The 18,885-nt window shown below is 34.9% G+C and overlaps 3 protein-coding genes across 4 annotated transcripts; 2 read left to right on the top strand and 1 right to left on the bottom strand.

The window, feature by feature from the left end:
* The first annotated feature begins 966 nt into the window (after positions 1-966).
* On the top strand, positions 967-6,223 carry LOC145604509 (uncharacterized). 2 transcript variants are annotated; one of them, XR_014104939.1, is made up of 13 exons: positions 967-1,646; positions 2,723-2,860; positions 2,980-3,061; positions 3,186-3,262; positions 3,356-3,471; positions 3,587-3,704; positions 4,327-4,443; positions 4,584-4,675; positions 4,972-5,038; positions 5,129-5,210; positions 5,373-5,444; positions 5,534-5,677; positions 5,909-6,046. XR_014104939.1 is itself a non-coding variant. In XM_081660394.1 (13 exons), the coding sequence occupies exons 1-13, from the start codon at positions 1,461-1,463 to the stop codon at positions 6,053-6,055; spliced, it is 1,458 nt and encodes a 485-aa protein (XP_081516520.1). In that variant the 5' UTR covers positions 967-1,460; the 3' UTR covers positions 6,056-6,223. The 2 variants fall into 2 exon arrangements, 1 of the variants encoding a protein (XP_081516520.1); XM_081660394.1 differs by having other exon boundaries at positions 5,353-5,444; positions 5,909-6,223.
* A 561-nt stretch (positions 6,224-6,784) lies between these two features.
* On the top strand, positions 6,785-12,944 carry LOC145603523 (26S proteasome regulatory subunit 6A homolog). Its single transcript, XM_081659443.1, has 10 exons — positions 6,785-7,046; positions 7,178-7,294; positions 8,765-8,872; positions 9,371-9,562; positions 9,647-9,838; positions 11,599-11,717; positions 11,880-11,967; positions 12,089-12,208; positions 12,293-12,433; positions 12,538-12,944. Exons 1-10 carry the CDS (start codon positions 6,918-6,920, stop codon positions 12,613-12,615), a joined length of 1,284 nt encoding a protein of 427 aa, XP_081515569.1. The 5' UTR covers positions 6,785-6,917; the 3' UTR covers positions 12,616-12,944.
* A 996-nt stretch (positions 12,945-13,940) lies between these two features.
* Positions 13,941-16,039, bottom strand: LOC145603641 (translationally-controlled tumor protein homolog). Its single transcript, XM_081659589.1, has 5 exons — positions 15,883-16,039; positions 15,096-15,169; positions 14,866-14,994; positions 14,629-14,786; positions 13,941-14,317 (listed from the first exon to the last, which is right to left on the bottom strand). Exons 1-5 carry the CDS (start codon positions 15,908-15,910, stop codon positions 14,200-14,202), a joined length of 507 nt encoding a protein of 168 aa, XP_081515715.1. The 5' UTR covers positions 15,911-16,039; the 3' UTR covers positions 13,941-14,199.
* Between the last annotated feature and the right edge of the window lie 2,846 nt (positions 16,040-18,885).

Genomic DNA, 18,885 nt, shown 5'->3' with positions numbered 1-18,885 from the left:
TCATCTTCATTACATCCTCGACCTTCTAGCTCCACATTTCTCTTTAATTAAAATCATGACCATCTCATAAACTAACTCTGACTCACGTGGGTTGTCAACCAACCTACCACCTAGTATAATTACACCCATCCACTTGTTTATAGTTTGGGCATATTAGAAATCTCATAAAGGATGCTTGACTTTCTTAGAAACTCTCCTTAATGACCTTCTGTTGCAATATACACTAGGCTTATCGATAATTTTTTTTTTTTAAAAAATAAAAAATAAAAATTTAGGGCCCTACAAGCCTTCACTAAAATTACGATGTGTGCTTCTACTACAAATGCAAGACAAATAAGCTACAAACCAGAGAGATGAAGAACATTAAAAAATTATTAAAAGAATATTTTTTTTTGGATAACAAACATTAAAAAAATTTCAAGAACAAAGCTTTTGTATTGTTGTTGTACTTTCTTAATTTCAAACAGCCATATTTTCAAAACAATCCGCAGAAATTATTAATGAAGGGATTGAATTTGTCTGGTTTAATCAAGGCAATAATGAGGGGACTTAATTCTTCTTGGGTTAAAGGTGAGTTAAGTCACCTGAAAATACCCCCTAACACCAGAAATTTAACCCTAGTCCCCTTTTCCTCTATAAAATAAATAGAGTCCCCTTTCCCCACATTTTGCAAGAATTGAGTCCCCTGTATTATACTTAACTCATAAACAACATTACTTGCAAAATTTACAATATCTTCCAAACTTTATTAAGACTTGATGTTGTTCCTAATTATTAATTAGGTAATAAATATATCTTTCTACTATATAATATTGCCTTAATACTTGGCGTATTTTTATACTACTAATATCCCATTATTGAAGTAATTGAGGAGATTATATACTCCATATAAGAGTCACGACAATATTTAAAAAAAGTAATAAATTAAAACATAAAAATAAAGCAAAAACTTAAAATTAAAAAAAAAAAAAAAAAAAAAAAAAAATCCCCAGCCATCTTCCCCCCACCGTCACACCCTATCCCCTCCACTAAACTCAAATCGGCCGGCCACCCACCTTAACCATTAAAATCGGCCGGCCGATCCTCTACCGCGCCCATTCTGATTCACCCTCGACCTCCTTCCTATTCCTTAAACTCATAGCATAGCTAAGATTATTTAAAAAATAAACGTTTGTTGGGATTATTAGAAGTAAATCGCCCATAGTTGGGATTATTAAAGTGTATTTTTCCTTTTATGTATTGTGTCAATGATAATCAATAAATTTCTGAATCAAAAGGTAAAAATCCGAACAACCATTTTGCCACCTATCTCTAAATTTGAACCAAGATTTTTTTTTTTTTTTTTTTTTTTTTTTCATATAGGCTCTAAAGTCTAAAGTTCAAGTGGAGGAGTAGAAAAATAGAAAGGTACTCGTACCAAACTAGCAAAAGAGAGTAGAGGGGGGTTGACACTTACCAAGATGAGCGAGTTATTGCAGAGAGCAGAACAGCAAAACCAGCAAAGTCAGATTGAAATTGACGAAGAACAACCAACCAAATCACTTGATTTTGGCCATGAAAAACAGAATGAGCTACCTCCTGCTGAAGATTCCAACCAGAAAAAGCGCCTTGATTCTCTTGACATTTTCAGAGGCTTCACTGTTGCTGTAATTGCTCTTGTTTTTCACCCTTTTCATTTCCTTGCTTGCTTCAATAATAATCTTGATTAATATTTTGGCTTTGTTTGTCATTTATTAGCTTCAAAGTTGTGAATTTCTTGATATATAGGTTAGTAACTGAATTAAGTTGAATTAAATTTCTTAATCAATACTTCGTACTTGTCAAATAGCTAACTTTGGTCAAAATTAGGAGCAAAAGTTGGTTGAGTGGAAACCTTTAATGAGTAAGACTTAAACTTGTATAGCCTTAATTTGTCAATTATTTGCTTTTGATTTATGATTAAAGTTGTAAAACTCTCTGCTAAGTAACTCTTTCTCTGCAAAGTTAGTTTCTTGAGTTGGGAATTTGAATATTGAAATTCTGAATGTGACCGTGTTATTAAATTCCAATGAGCTAAGTTGGTTAAGGAGTTAAATACCCCCAATACCCGAGATTAAATTTCGTACATCACTTTCCTTTTTATGGCAGATTATAGATCTTTATAGTATTCATCCTTGACCAAACAATTTAATCAGAAAGAATAACTGGGCACATTGTATATGAGATTGAAGGTCTCATTTTGTTAGCCATTTGACCTGTTTTTGTGACTTGAATGTCATGTTGATATTGATGCACAAGGTAAATTGATTATCTAGTGCAACAGAAGTTATGTTAGAATTGCTTCAAAAACTTCAATTTGGTGCTGTGTGATGTATGTATCTGCCTCCTATTATCTCATGGGCATCAAGAGGAAATTTGGATATTCTTTTTCTATCTTCCTAAAATCTCCTTCAATCAATCAATCAAAGCCTTGATCCCATTAGTGGGTTCAGTAAATGTCCTGGCCCTCCTGGGCATTTAAAGCTGTGGGGCATGTGTACGGTTTAACGGGGCTTATTGCTACTGTCGAGATTTTTCTTTGTTCTTTACTTGGATATCTTGTGGGTGGAATAAAGTTAATTGGGTAGAAAAGAGATGTTTAAACATTTGTGTGGAAAAAATATGGAATGATGCCAAAAAATTGTTTTTATTTAGATTACACCAGCTGTTGGCTATTATTGACTTAAAACTATCATTGTTGTAGCTGATGATTTTAGTGGATGATGCTGGAGGAGAATGGCCTATGATTACGCATGCACCATGGAATGGCTGCAACTTAGCTGATTTCGTCATGCCTTTCTTCTTGTTCATTGTTGGCATGGCAATTCCTTTATCTCTCAAGGTTGGATGTTTTATTTTTGAAATACACTAATTTCATGCAATTTCCTTGCCTTTTGATTAATTAATTGGAAGAATAAACATATAATATGGTTGTGCTTTGTGTGTTCTTGTCTTTATCAGAGGGTACCGGACCGGCTTATGGCTAGCAGAAAAGTAATCTTTAGAACCCTTCAACTTCTTTTATGGGGCATCCTCTTGCAAGGTTAGTTGAATGAACTGAACATGTGTATAATCGTTATATATATGTTCTTAATCTTACGAACAATTAATATTAAGAAAGATAACAAGAAGAAAAGTTTGACACTAAAATTTTCATTGATCTGAAGGAGGGTACTCTCATGCTCCTGACAAACTGACTTATGGAGTTGACCTGAAAAGAATAAGGTGGTGTGGAATTCTCCAGGTGATGTAACTCTCTCTCCCTCTAGAAACCGTCAAACTGAAGTTCTGAAAGTGAAACTTTGGGTTTGATGAACCACATCTGATCTATTTTCAGAGAATTGCTCTGTCATATCTGGTTGTAGCCTTGCTGGAGATTGCAACTAAATCCTTTCAAGCCAATTATCAATTATCTGGCCGATTCACCGTATTTAAGTTATACTGCTGGCAGTGGTGCGTAAATTTATTGTTTGAATGGCCTTGCTGATCTCTGTTATTTCGTTTACTCAATTTGGAATATCCCGAGATTCCTGACATCAATAGTTTGTTATTGATCTTGAATTTGTAGGGTGGTTGGAGCATGTGTTCTTATTATTTACTTCTCTGTGCTCTATGGAGTATATGTCCCCAACTGGGAATTCACTGTTCAGAATGCAGAGAGCCCCGATTATGGGAGACATTTTACTGTTAGTCATCCCTTTGCTTACACTTTGCCCACATTATCTGAGCTATATTTATGTAGAAAAAACTCTTGCCTTACTATTGTAGGACTGCCGAATGTAAAATTGCTACTCTAACCTTCAATAATCTCGTAAGTACTTTTTCACTAGAAGATGTTTTCACTGGGGACTTCATCAGAAAACAGCCTTTCTACTGTAGAAATTATTTATGTGCAAATTGACCTCTGCAGACCTTACCTAATGTGTTATCAATATTGAGTGGTGTAACTTATTATGGGATCCATTTACAGAAATCATTGATTATTTTTGCCTTTGATTGTTAAATCTGTGGGATATTGGTGCATGAAGTGACATCTTTGTCTTGTTCTATTGCATTTGTTAAGTCTTGGTATGTCTTCCTTAAGTCTCTTCAAGGTTATTGGTCATAAAATTAAACAAAAAATTATAATTTATATTTAACAAAAATTATGTTCTGGTGTTCCTACTTTTTTTTTCCAATTCCACAATCTTATTATATTTGGTCATTACATTTTGCCTTTTTTATCCTGTTGTTAAATTTGCTAAATTTTCACAATGTTTATGGAATTGTCCTGGTTTTGGATAGTAAGATTAGCTAATTCTATCGCAGGTGACGTGTGGTGTCAGAGGAAAATTGGACCCCCCATGTAATGCAGTTGGATATGTTGATAGAATATTGCTAGGGATTAATCATGTGTATAAACATCCAGCATGGAGAAGATCTAAGGTGAGAGATGAACTTAAGCATGTATTATAGTGTACAGAAATTAATCAAAGAACATATTTGCTGAAAGGAAGGTCTTATATTAGTCCTATAAAATTCTTAATAAAAACTATGATTTGTTATGCTTGTTGGAAGTACTGCAGGCTTGCACTGCAAAATCTCCTTACGAGGGGCCTCTTCTGGAAAATGCTCCCTCCTGGTGTCATGCACCATTTGATCCAGAAGGGATTTTGAGGTTTGTACTTCATTTAACTTCATATTAACGAGTTTATGTTCCTGTTTGTGGCTGATGATTCCTAGAGTGATAACTTGTAACTCAATGTGGGGGGACCTGGCTTGGTTCTGAGCAAATGGTATACGCTACTGAAAAAGCTTGTTTCTGTCTGATTCTATGAAACAAAGTACGATGTTTTTTTTAACTTTTATTTTCTTCTTCCACCTTGCTGGCTATACTGTCCAAGAGGTTGCAATGATTTTGGTCTTGGTCGTGAAAGATTGTTCTTTAAATTATTTTTACTCATGGAAATGCAGCTCAATATCAGCCATACTTTCAACAATCATTGGCGTACATTTTGGCCATGTACTTATTCACATTAAGGTTGGCCCTTTTATTAGTGAAATACTAACACAATCCTTGTTTCAAGTAATGTTTTTCCGCTCCACTGAATTTTTTCTTCAATAATTATAGGACCACACTGGCAGACTGAAGCATTGGGTTTCAATGGGTCTTGCCCTCCTTATCTTAGGATTCTTGCTTCATTTCACCAATGGTAAATCCAAAATTTTCTTAAATTTTTTTCACGGTTGTCGGTTGGGAGTTGGGTTGGGGACTTGGGGGAAGGGGGACTTCAGTTGATCTGTTGACTATTTCTTCCTGGAAGTTTTCATCAATCTCTTAACCTCTAAAAACAGCAATCCCTTTGAACAAGCAGCTATATACTTTCAGCTACGTTTGTGTGACATCTGGTGCAGCAGCCTTTGTATTCTCGGCTTTCTATGTGCTGGTACATTACTTTAACAAAAGCTTTTACAGACTACAGTTACTATTTTCCCTTCCGTATCTCTTCCAACTTGTGATGGAATTTCATGGCAGGTCGACATTTTAGATGTTAAGTTTTTGTTTCTTCCATTCAAGTGGATTGGCATGAATGCTATGCTTGTCTTTGTTATGGCTGCTGAGGGAATTTTTGCAGGATTTATTAATGGTTGGTACTATGATGATCCACATAATACACTGGTAAGTTTGTACCACATGACTCGCACGATATTTATTACTATACTTGCCAAATCATATCGAGTTAGTTCCCTGTGTGAAATCTGAGTCAAATTTTCCACTTTTAAATTAAGTCATTAGTCTTTATATTAAGTGGACTACTTGTGGAAGTACCTCAGTTTGATATAAGTCAAAGAGGCTCAAGATAAGATTCATGCCGCATTCTAAAAGTATGGTTGGATAATTGTGGTGCAGGTATACTGGATTCAACAGCATGTTTTCATTGGAGTTTGGCATTCAAAAAGAGTTGGAATCCTGTTGTATGTGATCTTTGCAGAAATCCTGTTTTGGGCTGTTGTGTCTGGCATTCTGCACCAACTCAAGATATACTGGAAGCTCTAGCTTAGCTTTACTTCACCATTGTATAGTCTTGCTTTCTGTTGTTACATACCGTTATAAAGATAGCCAAAATCTTGTAACGAAATTCAATTGTTGTAATGCAATTTTTTTTTTTTTCTAAAAAAAAACTTCCTATCCTAAACTTTCTATGAAAATGGTTTCATAGACTCATGCCATGGTACTTTGGTAGGTTACATAGATAGATGTATGTGTTTCTCTAAAAGAAAAAAATAAATGAAAAATCCTCAACTTTGAATCTTGGATTTTTTTTTTTTTTAAATGAAAAAATGTTCATGGTGAAAAAATGTGACAATACATCCATAACTAATGTTGATCGAATTGTGATAAAATAAAATCAATCGATCAACAACGAAACCACTATTATATGTTCTTTAATCAAACTATGTACTCCGTACTACATATGACTAAATCCTAGAAATGTTTAAGACAAAGGTCTTCAGAGGATAATAAAATTTTCAATAGAGTAACTTTCAAAGGAGTAATTTTAATGAATGTTGTATTTGGCTTTAAGAGTACCCTCTTGAATTACAAGAGCTCATCTGTAATGATCTTGCAAACTTGATGACTTAATTGGAAAAAAAAAAAAAAAAAAAAAAGAAAAACAGTAATTGAGAAGAACCTCAAGGTGATCCAACCCGACCTAAACGGCTCGACTCGATTCAACCAAGAGTAAGAGACCCTATAAAAAAATCGTGTACTCGTAGTCGACTCGACACCACTTTCTTGCTTCATAAAATCTCTGGTTCATTTCTTGCGCAACACACCGTCTCTGCCCCTTCTCTTCACTCGCCGGTCTTTCTCTCTCTCCGCCGCATCAGCTTGTCGGAAATTTCTAGAACCTTCAATGGCGTCGGCGTCAGCGGCGGCGATGTCGGAAGATCCTAACTTCCAAGAAGACCAACTCGCCAATTTGACCACTGAAGACATCATTAGGGCTTCTCGCATTCTCGATAACGAGATTCGCATCCTTAAGGTTTTCTCTCTTGCTTATTTGTTCGTTTTTTTTTATTGTTTTTAGCTTGATAATGGCGGAATTTCGATTTAGGGTTTGGAATTTTGTGAATTAGTTTGATTGGATTAATTTTGTGATTTTTGGTTGTATAGGAGGATGTTCAGAGGACGACTTTAGAATTGGATTCATTCAAGGAGAAGATAAAGGAGAATCAAGAGAAAATCAAGCTTAATAAGCAACTTCCTTACCTCGTCGGCAATATTGTTGAGGTATTGATTGTGATTTTAGCTTTCTTCTTGGATTCTGATTTTGTTTATTGAATTTCTGTGAATCTTATTAAATGGTTGCAGTGAATTTTATCAAATAGTTGCAAGATGCTTCAATTTTTTTTTAATGTTGATTTGATTTGATTGCTAAATTGTTCTTATGTGCAATTAGGGTTTTTACTACTGATCTATAGAAACTCAATCGTGTATGCTGATTCAATTTTGCTTGGGGTCACGATTAAGTTACTTGGAATATTCGAGAGCAAGATAAGTTATATTTGTTGCTTATAATCTGGGAGTCAGTTGCCTTCATTTAGAGTATTCGAGGGATTCGAGGGGGCAAGATGAGCTATTTTTTATGCTTATCATTTGGGAGTCAATTGCCTGCTAGATTAAGATTTGATCTTCTTCATAGTGTAGCAGTTGTGGTGTCTCTCTCATTGTGAATGACAAGTAAAGTAAAATGAAAACGAATAAGAAGGAATATTAACTTTATGTTTAGGTTAAATTGCGGATTTTTACACCAAATGTAATGGTCAAAATGAAGTAGTTTAATCACATTGCTTGCGATTTTAATTAGTGATCTGGTATCAGTTTGTTGCTTAATTTAATGCTAAAAAGGGATAATCAAGCTTCTGCTTAGTGTTCGTCTCTGAAAGTCCCCGTATAATTGCATGTTTGGAAGGCTTATAGAGGATTAATTGGGTTGCTGGATTTCTGGCATATGGTGTACTCTTATCTCTTCCATATTTGTAGTTGTCTACTTTTCTTTGACCGTAAAAAGTTTACATATTTTGGCCTAATTTGGTAACAAAATACCAATTTCCGAAAAATAATATACCTTTGATTTTTTTTTTATTGTCTCATTTCACTATTTGCACAATTCCCAATGCACATATTCAATCATCAAAGTAAATATCTTCATATGCATTTTCAAAATTATAATATTTAAAAATTACACATCAAGACATTTGAGACGAATTAAACAAGATCCCAAGTAGCTTTGTTTTTTCCTTATATTTTTAAGAGAGAATTAGCTTCCATTTATAATAGAATCTACAAAGATTTTAGATGAGATAATAAAAAAGATTTTACGGGGATAGTATTGTAAAATGGTCCTTTATTTAAATTGATGAGTCCTTAAATAAAATTTATCTTCTTTAAATAAACAAGGATATTAATCAATTTGAGTTCTTATCTTGCATAATCCCAATTATCCGTATTTACATGTGCTTTGGTGTACTTCATCTGTGTATACATATTTTGTTGCTCAAGTACTTCTTATGGTAGACTAGCCCCATTTTGAGATGTATCCCATTTGGTGGACATGAAATATGAATCAATCAAATATTGATAGAGGTTTAAGCCGTTTAACATTAATTGGTCGATTATTAGCAGACCATATATATATGGTTTATGATAGGGCTATTGCAGCCTGGCTTTCCTAATTTCTTACTTTTCTATCTCTCACAGATCTTGGAAATGAATCCAGAAGATGAAGCTGAGGAAGATGGTGCTAATATTGATCTTGACTCGCAAAGAAAAGGAAAGTGTGTTGTGCTAAAAACATCAACCAGACAGGTGTGCTTATCTTAGTGCTTTTACTGTGTCATTTAGAATTTGTGGTGTTGAAATTATTAACGTGTATGCTATTTTTGTTCTTTTTTGACCTTGTGGCTACAATTTTTTTTAAATTTTTGTTTGGGGGGGAGGGGGGTGTTGGTGGTGTAGGGGAGGGGAGGCATTATGTGTTTTTTACTTTTTAGATGGTCTAGGTTCTGTACTTCTGTGACATCTTCACTTTTAAGTGATCTAATAATTTTACTGCTTTGCTTATTAGGGTTTTTGGACTTTACTTTGATTAAAAACAAAAAAAAAAAAACACAAAAATACAAAAAAACAAAACAAAAATACAAAAAAACAAAACATAAAAACCAGTAACATTGTCGATGTGAACTTTTGGTATAGAAACCGCCCTTGTTTGGCTTTGTGATGTCACTTTGTAACAGAAACAATTATTTGCTGTGTCATTTTTAGGGTTTCTGACTAATTTTGCGTTTATATTTTGATTCTCTGCAGACAATATTTCTGCCTGTTGTTGGTCTGGTTGATCCTGACAAGCTAAAGCCTGGTGATTTAGTTGGAGTCAACAAAGATAGTTATCTGATCCTGGACACACTGCCTTCAGAGTATGATTCTCGAGTAAAGGCAATGGAGGTTGATGAGAAACCTACTGAAGATTACAGTGACATTGGAGGCTTAGAGAAACAGGTAATTTTCCCCCTAGTTTTCTCTACCATTAGTTAAACTTAGCCCTTTTTTTGGATGTATAAATAATTGTTCTCGCTTCTACAGATCCAAGAGCTTGTTGAGGCTATAGTATTGCCAATGACACATAAAGAGCGATTCCAGACAATAGGAATCCGTCCACCTAAAGGAGTGCTTCTTTATGGTCCTCCTGGGACTGGGAAAACTCTCATGGCAAGAGCATGTGCAGCACAAACAAATGCCACTTTTCTGAAGTTAGCAGGCCCTCAGCTTGTCCAGGTTTGCTTATTTCTGCTATTAGATGCTGCTGATTAAGGCTTGTTTAGAGTTTAAATTATTTCTGAATGGTCTGTGTAAGAGTTTGCTTCTGCTTCTGATTTGATTCATTTACACACTACTAGAAAGATGACCGAAGCTCTTTTTTTACCTCCCTTGCCTATTTTCTGATCGCGGGGATGTATAGTATGTTAATATGTCAGCTTTATAGGACAAGTAGGGTTGACAATGCTTACTTAAAGATTATGTTGAATTCATTATATGAAACTCTATACAGGAGAGGTTTTTATAGATTACAATTTGCAGGAATTTATGAATTAGGAAGTTCCTATAGTTTACAATTTCTATGGTGTGAAATTATACATTGCTAATCTTGATCCAATATCCTGTTAATCTGGTGGCATCTGGCATTTTGTATCTTCCACTTAGATAGTGTTTGGCCAAGCTCTTGAAACTTTGAAAACGGTTTCTGGACTTGCAAAAAAAAAAAAAAAGATAACTTGGCCAACTAAGGGGTTCGATGTTTGTAGAAATAGGTTCTCAAATAGCCCAAATCTGAGAAACAGAATTTGGAGCTTCTTTAAACTGTTTCTTGGGTAGTCATTTTGCTCATTAAATAAAACTTTTAACAGGTATTACAATGCCTTTACTATTTTAAAGATTGACTATGTCTCATCTTAAACTTATTCTCCCTCCACATTATACCAAAGTAACGTCTCCTCCCTCCTTGACCCTGGCCCATCCATCCCACCAGCCTACCCCACCCCACCTTCTCCATTGTCTCCTCTAAAATACCTCCTGATTCCTGAAGATTGACAACCAGCAGTGCAATGACTGCAATCCTATTTTACACCAGCACTCCTTAACTCTTTATTAATGGTGTCTTTCCTCTTCTCCAGATCATAGAAACCTCATCATCATACTTGCTGCTCTTTTTCTAAATTCGGACTACTCTGATTACACCTTCATATTTCAGATCAATTGATCATAAACCATTAATCTAGGCCTTCGATTTCTAATTCTATTCTTTCTAATTTCTAATCGCCCTATATCTGCATGTTTTTATCTCCACTTTTCAGTATAGATCACAACCTGGAAATTTTATTGGTGGTGTTGTTTGAGGTTGGTAATTAATGGTGATGACAGTGGATGAAAATCTGGGTTTTGGCATGTGGTTTGTGTTCATGAAGTGCTTGGGTTGGGACTTGAGAGGTAGTGAAGAGAGGAGAAATATGCATACAGGAACAGTGTTGGAGTTGAAGACCACTCGTACGATGGATGTTCTGCAATTCACAGTAACGTTAGTGGCTAAGACATTTTTGTGGAACATGTTTAAGATCTCCTATTCATAGTGAGGTTGAGTTCCTGTAGATGTTAATTTTGCTGGTGAAGAATAGTAGTAGTTGATATGGACTGTTGACCCCTTATAATTGTTGACATTGTTGGTTAGATGTTGCTTCAAATCTGTTGTGTATTCATAGCTTGAGGACACTTAAAGAATTTATTGCTTGCTAACTGATCTGATTATCCATGACTATGATTTCTTTAACGAAAAGTTTTTTGTTGCTCCTTCAGTCACTTTTTAATCTTTACGCTTTGACCATTTTTCTCTCACAACATAAATTCCAAATGTAAAGATTAAAAAATGACAGTGGAAGTAGCTCGTCATGTGATGCATTTTTAATTTTATAGGCAGATCCTAAATAACTTTGCAGTGGCAAATTTAGGTGTTGTCTTAAGTTTCTTGTTTTCAATTGATTTAGATGTTCATTGGAGATGGAGCAAAGCTTGTACGTGATGCTTTTCAACTTGCGAAAGAGAAGGCTCCTTGCATCATATTTATTGATGAAATTGATGCCATCGGTACCAAGCGGTTCGACAGGTGAGCAATCCTGTCACCATTGTATAAAACTTAAATCATATGTTCTGTTTTTGCTCTATAAATTGACAAGAAATCGAAAGCAAGCTCAAGTTATCTACCAATACACCTTCAGTGATGGTTCATTATTGTAATTTTCTGCTAACTATGTGTTTCGCACTGCAGTGAAGTGAGTGGTGATAGAGAAGTGCAACGAACTATGTTAGAGTTGCTAAATCAGCTTGATGGTTTTAGCAGTGATGAAAGGATCAAGGTTAACTTTTATACTCTTTCCCAAAAATAAAAAAATTCAGATGCTCTTTTATCATCAATTTCTTAAATCCGACACCTCTCTAGATTGTGTATTAATTTTAATCTCAATTTATATATTCCAGGTCATTGCTGCTACCAATAGGGCTGATATTTTGGACCCTGCCCTCATGCGTTCTGGTCGATTGGACCGTAAAATTGAATTTCCTCACCCTACTGAGGAGGCTAGAGCCCGAATTCTGCAGGTTTGTATTCCAGAAATTTCCAAGTGTTTTGGCAAATTTGTCTCTTTTGTTCAATTTATCAATTTCATTGGATCTCTGTTGCAGATCCATTCAAGGAAGATGAATGTTCACCCAGATGTGAACTTTGAAGAATTAGCTCGGTCAACAGATGATTTTAATGGAGCACAATTGAAGGCTGTCTGTGTAGAGGCAGGCATGTTGGCTCTTCGCCGAGATGCCACTGAGGTGCCTTCTCTCTCCTATGCTAACTTGCTGACTTAATTGTCTCCCTCTCGGCCTCTCCTTCTCTCCATCAAACTTGCTTAATTTACCTTTTTTTTTTTTATCAGGTGAACCATGAAGACTTCAACGAAGGCATCATTCAAGTTCAAGCTAAGAAGAAAGCAAGCTTGAATTACTATGCTTAGAGGTCTCTTTTCTTCTGTAATATCAGATTTTAGCTATTTTGCAAATAGGCTTTCATTGGTGAGCTTGGTGGCTCAAACGTTCATGGTGTTTTCCAAAGTTTCAATAGATGATAAATTTGGCTCATTGATGATTCAACTACGGTTTCTTGCATAACGTGGATTCAATATCTTAGTAATTTGAAATTTTTTTTATTTTTTCTAAACAACCAGAACACAAGACTATGCGTGAGATGGCATGTCAGTGTGGTTTTGTTTTTTCCCATATTATAGAGATGGAAATTCTTCAACAAAATTAAACCAAAGCATTTTCATTTATTTCCCCTTCTAAATATAGTGTTATTGTGATCATTGAATCCTTGCTGCTTGGTGTCTGGTAATAATCTATCGTTTTTTAGTAGGTGTTATATAGAATATGTGAAAATCATGTCCGTATACCACAAGTAGTAAACTCCTTGTTTCGGAGTTTATTTTTTTCATTCATGTGTATCAATGTATGGTTAACTATAAAAGACTAAAAATTCTTCTATGAAGTTCTCCGAGTATTATCTCTACATATATGCTGAAACCAGAATTTATCAATTTAGCACAGTTTGCACTCATTGAGAAAGGACAACTGCTAGTTTAAATTAAACAATCTATTTACTACCCAGTTGGCTGATAAAATGTCAACATGAGGGACAGAGCATGCAATTTGCACTTTCTTTATTAAACAAGTGATGAAGTTGAATATGCACTTTTGTCAAAATGTTTATAAGATAATGTTTGCTAATAATAAATGTCCATCTGCCGCGAATTTTAAGATTATCTTTTCTTCGATCCAAATCATACGGAGTACTAAATTTCCCACCAACGGCTTGAGTTCACTCTCTTGAATTTCAACCATAACTATTCGTCTATTTCCATACTTCCAAGATGTTCATGAACATCTATCTATCCTACATTGTGTTCATTCCTAAACAACCCAATTATACTTTAAAATGTAACGAATACATAAATCGAGCATGTATATGATACATGTGAAAATACAACAATGGCGTGAAGAATTATGGTAAACAACTACCCATACCCTTTCCCTTGAATCAGTTCAGCTGTAAAATACAACATATATCTCAGCAGCACCCAAGATAAATAGATGAGCTCTCATTCCAATATGTAACTAAATTAAGCAGGTTGCAGAAGACAAGCGCCCATTGATTTGCACAATTCTAATACCCTGAGAATCTCTACTGCTATATTTGGGCAAGTACGAAGTAGTGCAGATGCACATACCCCAGCCTACATCAGAAACATTGTAGGGACCAAAGATGCAGCATAGATAACGAATCGTACAATCAACAATAAATAGATTGCTTATTCTCAAATCGCTTGTATATATATTAATATATCCAGTCTCAATCAAGCAAAACAGTAACACGAGGGAAGGCTAACCAACTGGTGCCACCATCCCACATTGTCAAAACATACAATAAGTCGACAACAAGAGTTAACAAAAATACTGCAAAAATAAAACTTAGAACAGCTTAACCTAGAAAGCTTAAATTACGTCAAACACCTCTTGAGAGATGTTTTGCACAGCTCATTCACTCAGCACTTGATTTCCTTCAGGCCATGAGCAAAGTACAAGAAAGTTGGGTCGGAAGCACCTTCCTTGTAGTAAGCAAAGACTGTTGCACCATCATCATGCATGCTCTCACCAACAAAACTGCACAGCACAAACAATTAGTCATATTCTGTTGTAAATAACCACTTATTCAGGATTTTAAAGCCTACAGATGACACTTCCATAGTAATTAACTAATAATGCAACAGCATAATATTACAGTACTAAACATACTCTCAACCCAACTCCAACAAAGACTGAACTAATTAGATCCTAACACAATTACTACATCTAGTTTCATTACCCTATTGCCTATAGCAAGGTCACTCGGATTTATGCATGCAACCTTTCTTGAAGTATAAATTGTCAAATTTAGCATCACAATTAATGGTTGTCAAAGTATAAAAACATACAATTGAAGGTCGCTGAGCTTTGACATGAGAAACTTGGTTGCTGCCTCAACATTCTTCTTGAACTCGGCAGCCTGCTCAGGCTCTAATTTGGCAGTGAGGTTCTTGATGTATCTCTTTACAAATGCAACAAATTGCTTCTTGTCGTAGGCAGGTTGCTCCTGTAAAAAAAGAATTTCAGCTACATGGCATATTTATCTAGCAACTTCCCACATAACCACAAAACTAGACGACCATTACCTGTAGCCTAAAGATGTCGACAATGTCAACAACTTTGACAGCCTGGTCATCAACACCTTCATCCTCCCCAGCACCTTCAGCAGAAGGGTTGGCACCAATGTCGACATCAACACCACCTTTAACAACCCACTGCAAGTACATAAACACATAATACCACATCAAATTAGTTCCGAACCCGGGAAATCAAAATTCATAAACTCACAGGAATGATTAGTTTTGTACATTCATACCTTTCCATCTACCTCCCAAAGGCATCCATTGAAGAGCTCCTTGTAGGGGTATGAGTCGGACAAAAGCTCATCACCTAATAATTCCGAGGTTCAGACATTAGATAACAATCAAACAAATACAGATTAACAAATCTCACGAGCAGCAGTTCAAGATTAAAGCGTTTGCCTTTATACCAAAATTGAGTTCCTACATATCTATTCCTAAAGCTTTCAGTAATTTATTAAAAAATCCCAAAATTCAATTATGATCAGATGATGAAAAATAACCATCAAAGTTTTTGCAAGTTAGATATAATTCAAATCTCACTATAACAAACCCATATGAATATACATGATCAAAGAAAAAACGATAAACCCCAAATACAGTTCAATTCCACAAAAAGGTGAAATCTTGTAACATAAATCACAAGAAACCCAGATCTATTTAGATCAAAAATAAGATAAAACTTAATCGCAATTTCATCAACTTCAAAACCAAAATAAATCTATAAACCCTAAATCTAAAACCCCCAGTAAATAAATCAAATCTCCCAGATCTCATCATCAACAATAAATTCCTACAACTAATCAAACCATAAGCTTTGTCGCATGCGAAAAAAATACAGCTACAGTAAATCGCAATCAATCCAATCAACAAACTAAACCCCACAAAATTAAAACCCAGTCAAATACAAAATCAATAGTACAGAACACTAAATCAAACACAAATTTCAAATACCCAAAAAAATACATACAAAATTACCCAAAAAAATTGGAAAAAAATAGAAGGAAGAGAGAGAATGAATACCGCTAATGAGGTCCTGGTAAACGAGCATGGTTGCAGACTTTTAGTCTCTCTCCTACCTTGGAACTGGGATTTGAGATTCGTTACGCAACCAAGAGAGGAGGAGAAAAAAGGCTGTGAACAAGAGAGGGGTTTCAGTGGTGCACCCCCTTTCTATATTTATATATCTAGGGTTTTAGTATATTATCTTTGTTCTCTGGAATATTTCTTTTTTTTTTATTGTTTTCTTTTTTTTTTAACTGAAATGGACACCTCTCTTCTACTAGTACTCCGTTTATGTGCAAGTGTGCAACAGGCCAACTCTTTCTATGATTGGACTTGGACTTTCACACATTGACACAATTGTGACAATTCTAGATTTCGCGTTTTGGGAGAATTTAGTATGGGACGGTCTCATGTCATAAGGTCAAAAATGTTACGTGTGTGTAACTCGCTTATTTAATTTATCATTACAAATGTTTGTCGGATCATATTAGAATTGATTTAGGAGTTCACAAATATTTATTGATTAGTACAAATGAGATAATACTGTACAAAGATAAGGGGTAATAAGATTACATAAGGTAAATTAAAGACTAATAAGTCCATATATGATTATTTCAGGTTGAGTGAGTACCACTACATCAAGACGTACCTAATTGTACTATCTAGAATAAGTGATTGAAGCATCACTATACCGATCTCGATATCAAGGGTGCGTAGGTAGAGTTGGTCTCCAAAAGGATTAGTCAAGTTGGTGTAGTCATGAGTTCGAGATTAACTGACTTTCTTCTAGATAATTGTTGCATTTCTATGTTCCAATGAGGATTAAAAGGCCAAAATGCTTCTATTCCTCTATTAAGACTTCTCTTAGTATCCAATTTTCATGACGCTTCTAATTCATCAACCAATTGGTGCCCTTATCATTATTATATTTAAAATAAAAAATCATTTAAGAAAACAGTAACGATGATAATGAACCAGATTAATTGTGTTTACCTAGGACAAAGATAGCCATACATACGTAGCAAGATGAATAGCATGTAAGGGTTTAGTTAGTTACTTTCAATGTGTCTAGTTTGCTAACCCGGATGAATTTGATTTATGAGAGGTTTTATTTGGATCAATATGATAGTTCTTACCAACAAAAGTAGCTAACCAAAGTCCAATCTCAAGCTGACACATGGTATCTAACAGTGGCCAAAATGGCCAACCAAAGTGTGACACATGACATTAGAAGTCATTGACAACGAAAGGCTCAAAAGCTCACGAGGCGTTTAAGGAAAGTTATGTACCAATCGGTACATAACAGGGGCATAATGGTAACTCAATACAACAAAAAGGTAATGGAACCGCATATTATAACTTTTATTTTTAGGTTTTTATTGTACCACTATAGTCATTTTAATATCATTACAACTACTATTATACCATTACACTCAAATGACATAATTTCACAACTTAGTGGTATATATATTAGCTTCAAAAGTATACCATTGTAACAATCTTTAGTGTAATTTAAATATTTACAGTACTATTGTAATAACAATGATACATTTTACATCTCAGTGGTACTAATGTTACTTATAAAAATACTTACGAATTGTCATGTTTTGTACCAATATATGCATAACATTCCTCCATTTCTACTTCTTCAAAGCCCACTATCCCAAGTAAACCTCGTACGACAACACCCCCTAATTAAGGACACATGTTGCTCTCTCATTCAAGTCACATTATTGCAACATTAATTCAAGTCCCAAAATGCTCCAATTTCTCTTTGCTTTCTCTCTCTAGATGTTTAATTTTCGATTTTTAACTTAACAGTTAGAGGTGAATATTTCAATGAACTTTAAAATAACAATAATAATCATTACACCACAGCTTTATAGGTGCATTTATTAGACATCATATTACTTATAGGCAATAATTTAGAAAAATCCAGGGAGGTTTCTACTCGTCCACGACTAGGCCGTCGGGGTTTTAGGTTAGGGTGGGAGTTTGGGGTTAGAGTTTTGGATTAGGCAAAGGAGTTTGGCCGTTAGGACTGGGGTTTTGGATCAGGTAAGGGTGCAGATTGGAGTTTTATTTAGTTTCTGTTTCGAGTTAAGTAATGGATGAGGATTGAGGTTTCGTGTTAGGATCAATGGAGGAGATAGAGGGAGAGGGAGAGGGAGAGGGAGAAGCCTAGGAGGTGAAGAGCAAGAGGGGGTTCCACGGTGGTGGTGATGGAGCTCATAAAGAGGTAGATTGGTGATAAAGACAAATGTCATTTAAGTAATTTATATATAATTTTAATTATGATTAACATATTAATGAAAATATTATAATTATAACGGGTTATTATTTTAGCGTACCAAAGTTAAAGGTTACAACTGAGAATTTCCCGTAAGTTTAAGGAAAATGAATTAAGTTCAACAAAGAGTAAGTTAAGCTCAACAAAATTAATATAATTTTTAAATAAAAGTAATGTCAGTCTAGAAGAAAATTACATAATTCCAGTAAATCTAAGTCCAGGAACAATTTACATTCTTTACAATAAGGGCCTGTTCTCATTGACCGAACTCAGCTGAACTGAACTGAACTGAACTGAGCTTAGCTAAACTGAGCTGAACTGAACTGAACTGATTGAGCTGAACTAAACTGAACAGAATTTTTTATTAAGAGAAGGAAATTAGGAGCTGAACTGAACTGAATTTCAACGTAAGAGAACAAACCCTAACAATACGGAGTACTCCGTAATAAAAAATATTGTTGGATAAAATTTTGCATTACATAATTCGAATTGAAAAATGAAAAGCAAATTAGGAGACATTAAAGTTTCAAAAACCAAAGGACAAGAGAAGAATCAAGTACATATACTCCGTGATAAAAAAAAAAAAAATATTGTTGGTTAAAGTTGTGCATTACGGTATCGAATTGAAAATCCGGTAAAGTATGGCAGTTAAAAACTTAAAAATACGAGAGTATATAGATTAAGACAATATATTGACGGTGGGTCCCCCTTTTCTCACAAACTCCCCCAGT

This window comes from Chenopodium album, chromosome 22, assembly GCF_948465745.1.
Source record: "Chenopodium album chromosome 22, dcCheAlbu1.1, whole genome shotgun sequence".
Taxonomy (NCBI): Eukaryota; Viridiplantae; Streptophyta; class Magnoliopsida; order Caryophyllales; family Amaranthaceae; genus Chenopodium; species Chenopodium album.
This window is presented reverse-complemented; position numbering and strand designations above follow the sequence as displayed.

Coding starts and splice junctions, on each gene's coding strand:
- LOC145603641 (XM_081659589.1), bottom strand. CDS start 15,910: ATGCTCGTTTACCAGGACCTCATTAGCG. Junction 14,995..15,095: donor TTTGGGAGGTAGATGGAAAG/GTATGAATGTAC, acceptor ATGTACTTGCAG/TGGGTTGTTAAAGGTGGTGT. Junction 14,787..14,865: donor TCGACATCTTTAGGCTACAG/GTAATGGTCGTC, acceptor CTTTTTTTACAG/GAGCAACCTGCCTACGACAA.
- LOC145603523 (XM_081659443.1), top strand. CDS start 6,918: ATGGCGTCGGCGTCAGCGGCGGCGATGTCGGAAGATCCTAACTTCCAA. Junction 7,047..7,177: donor ACGAGATTCGCATCCTTAAG/GTTTTCTCTCTT, acceptor TTGGTTGTATAG/GAGGATGTTCAGAGGACGAC. Junction 7,295..8,764: donor TCGTCGGCAATATTGTTGAG/GTATTGATTGTG, acceptor TATCTCTCACAG/ATCTTGGAAATGAATCCAGA.
- LOC145604509 (XM_081660394.1), top strand. CDS start 1,461: ATGAGCGAGTTATTGCAGAGAGCAGAACAGCAAAACCAGCAAAGTCAG. Junction 2,861..2,979: donor CAATTCCTTTATCTCTCAAG/GTTGGATGTTTT, acceptor TGTCTTTATCAG/AGGGTACCGGACCGGCTTAT. Junction 3,472..3,586: donor AAGTTATACTGCTGGCAGTG/GTGCGTAAATTT, acceptor TTGAATTTGTAG/GGTGGTTGGAGCATGTGTTC.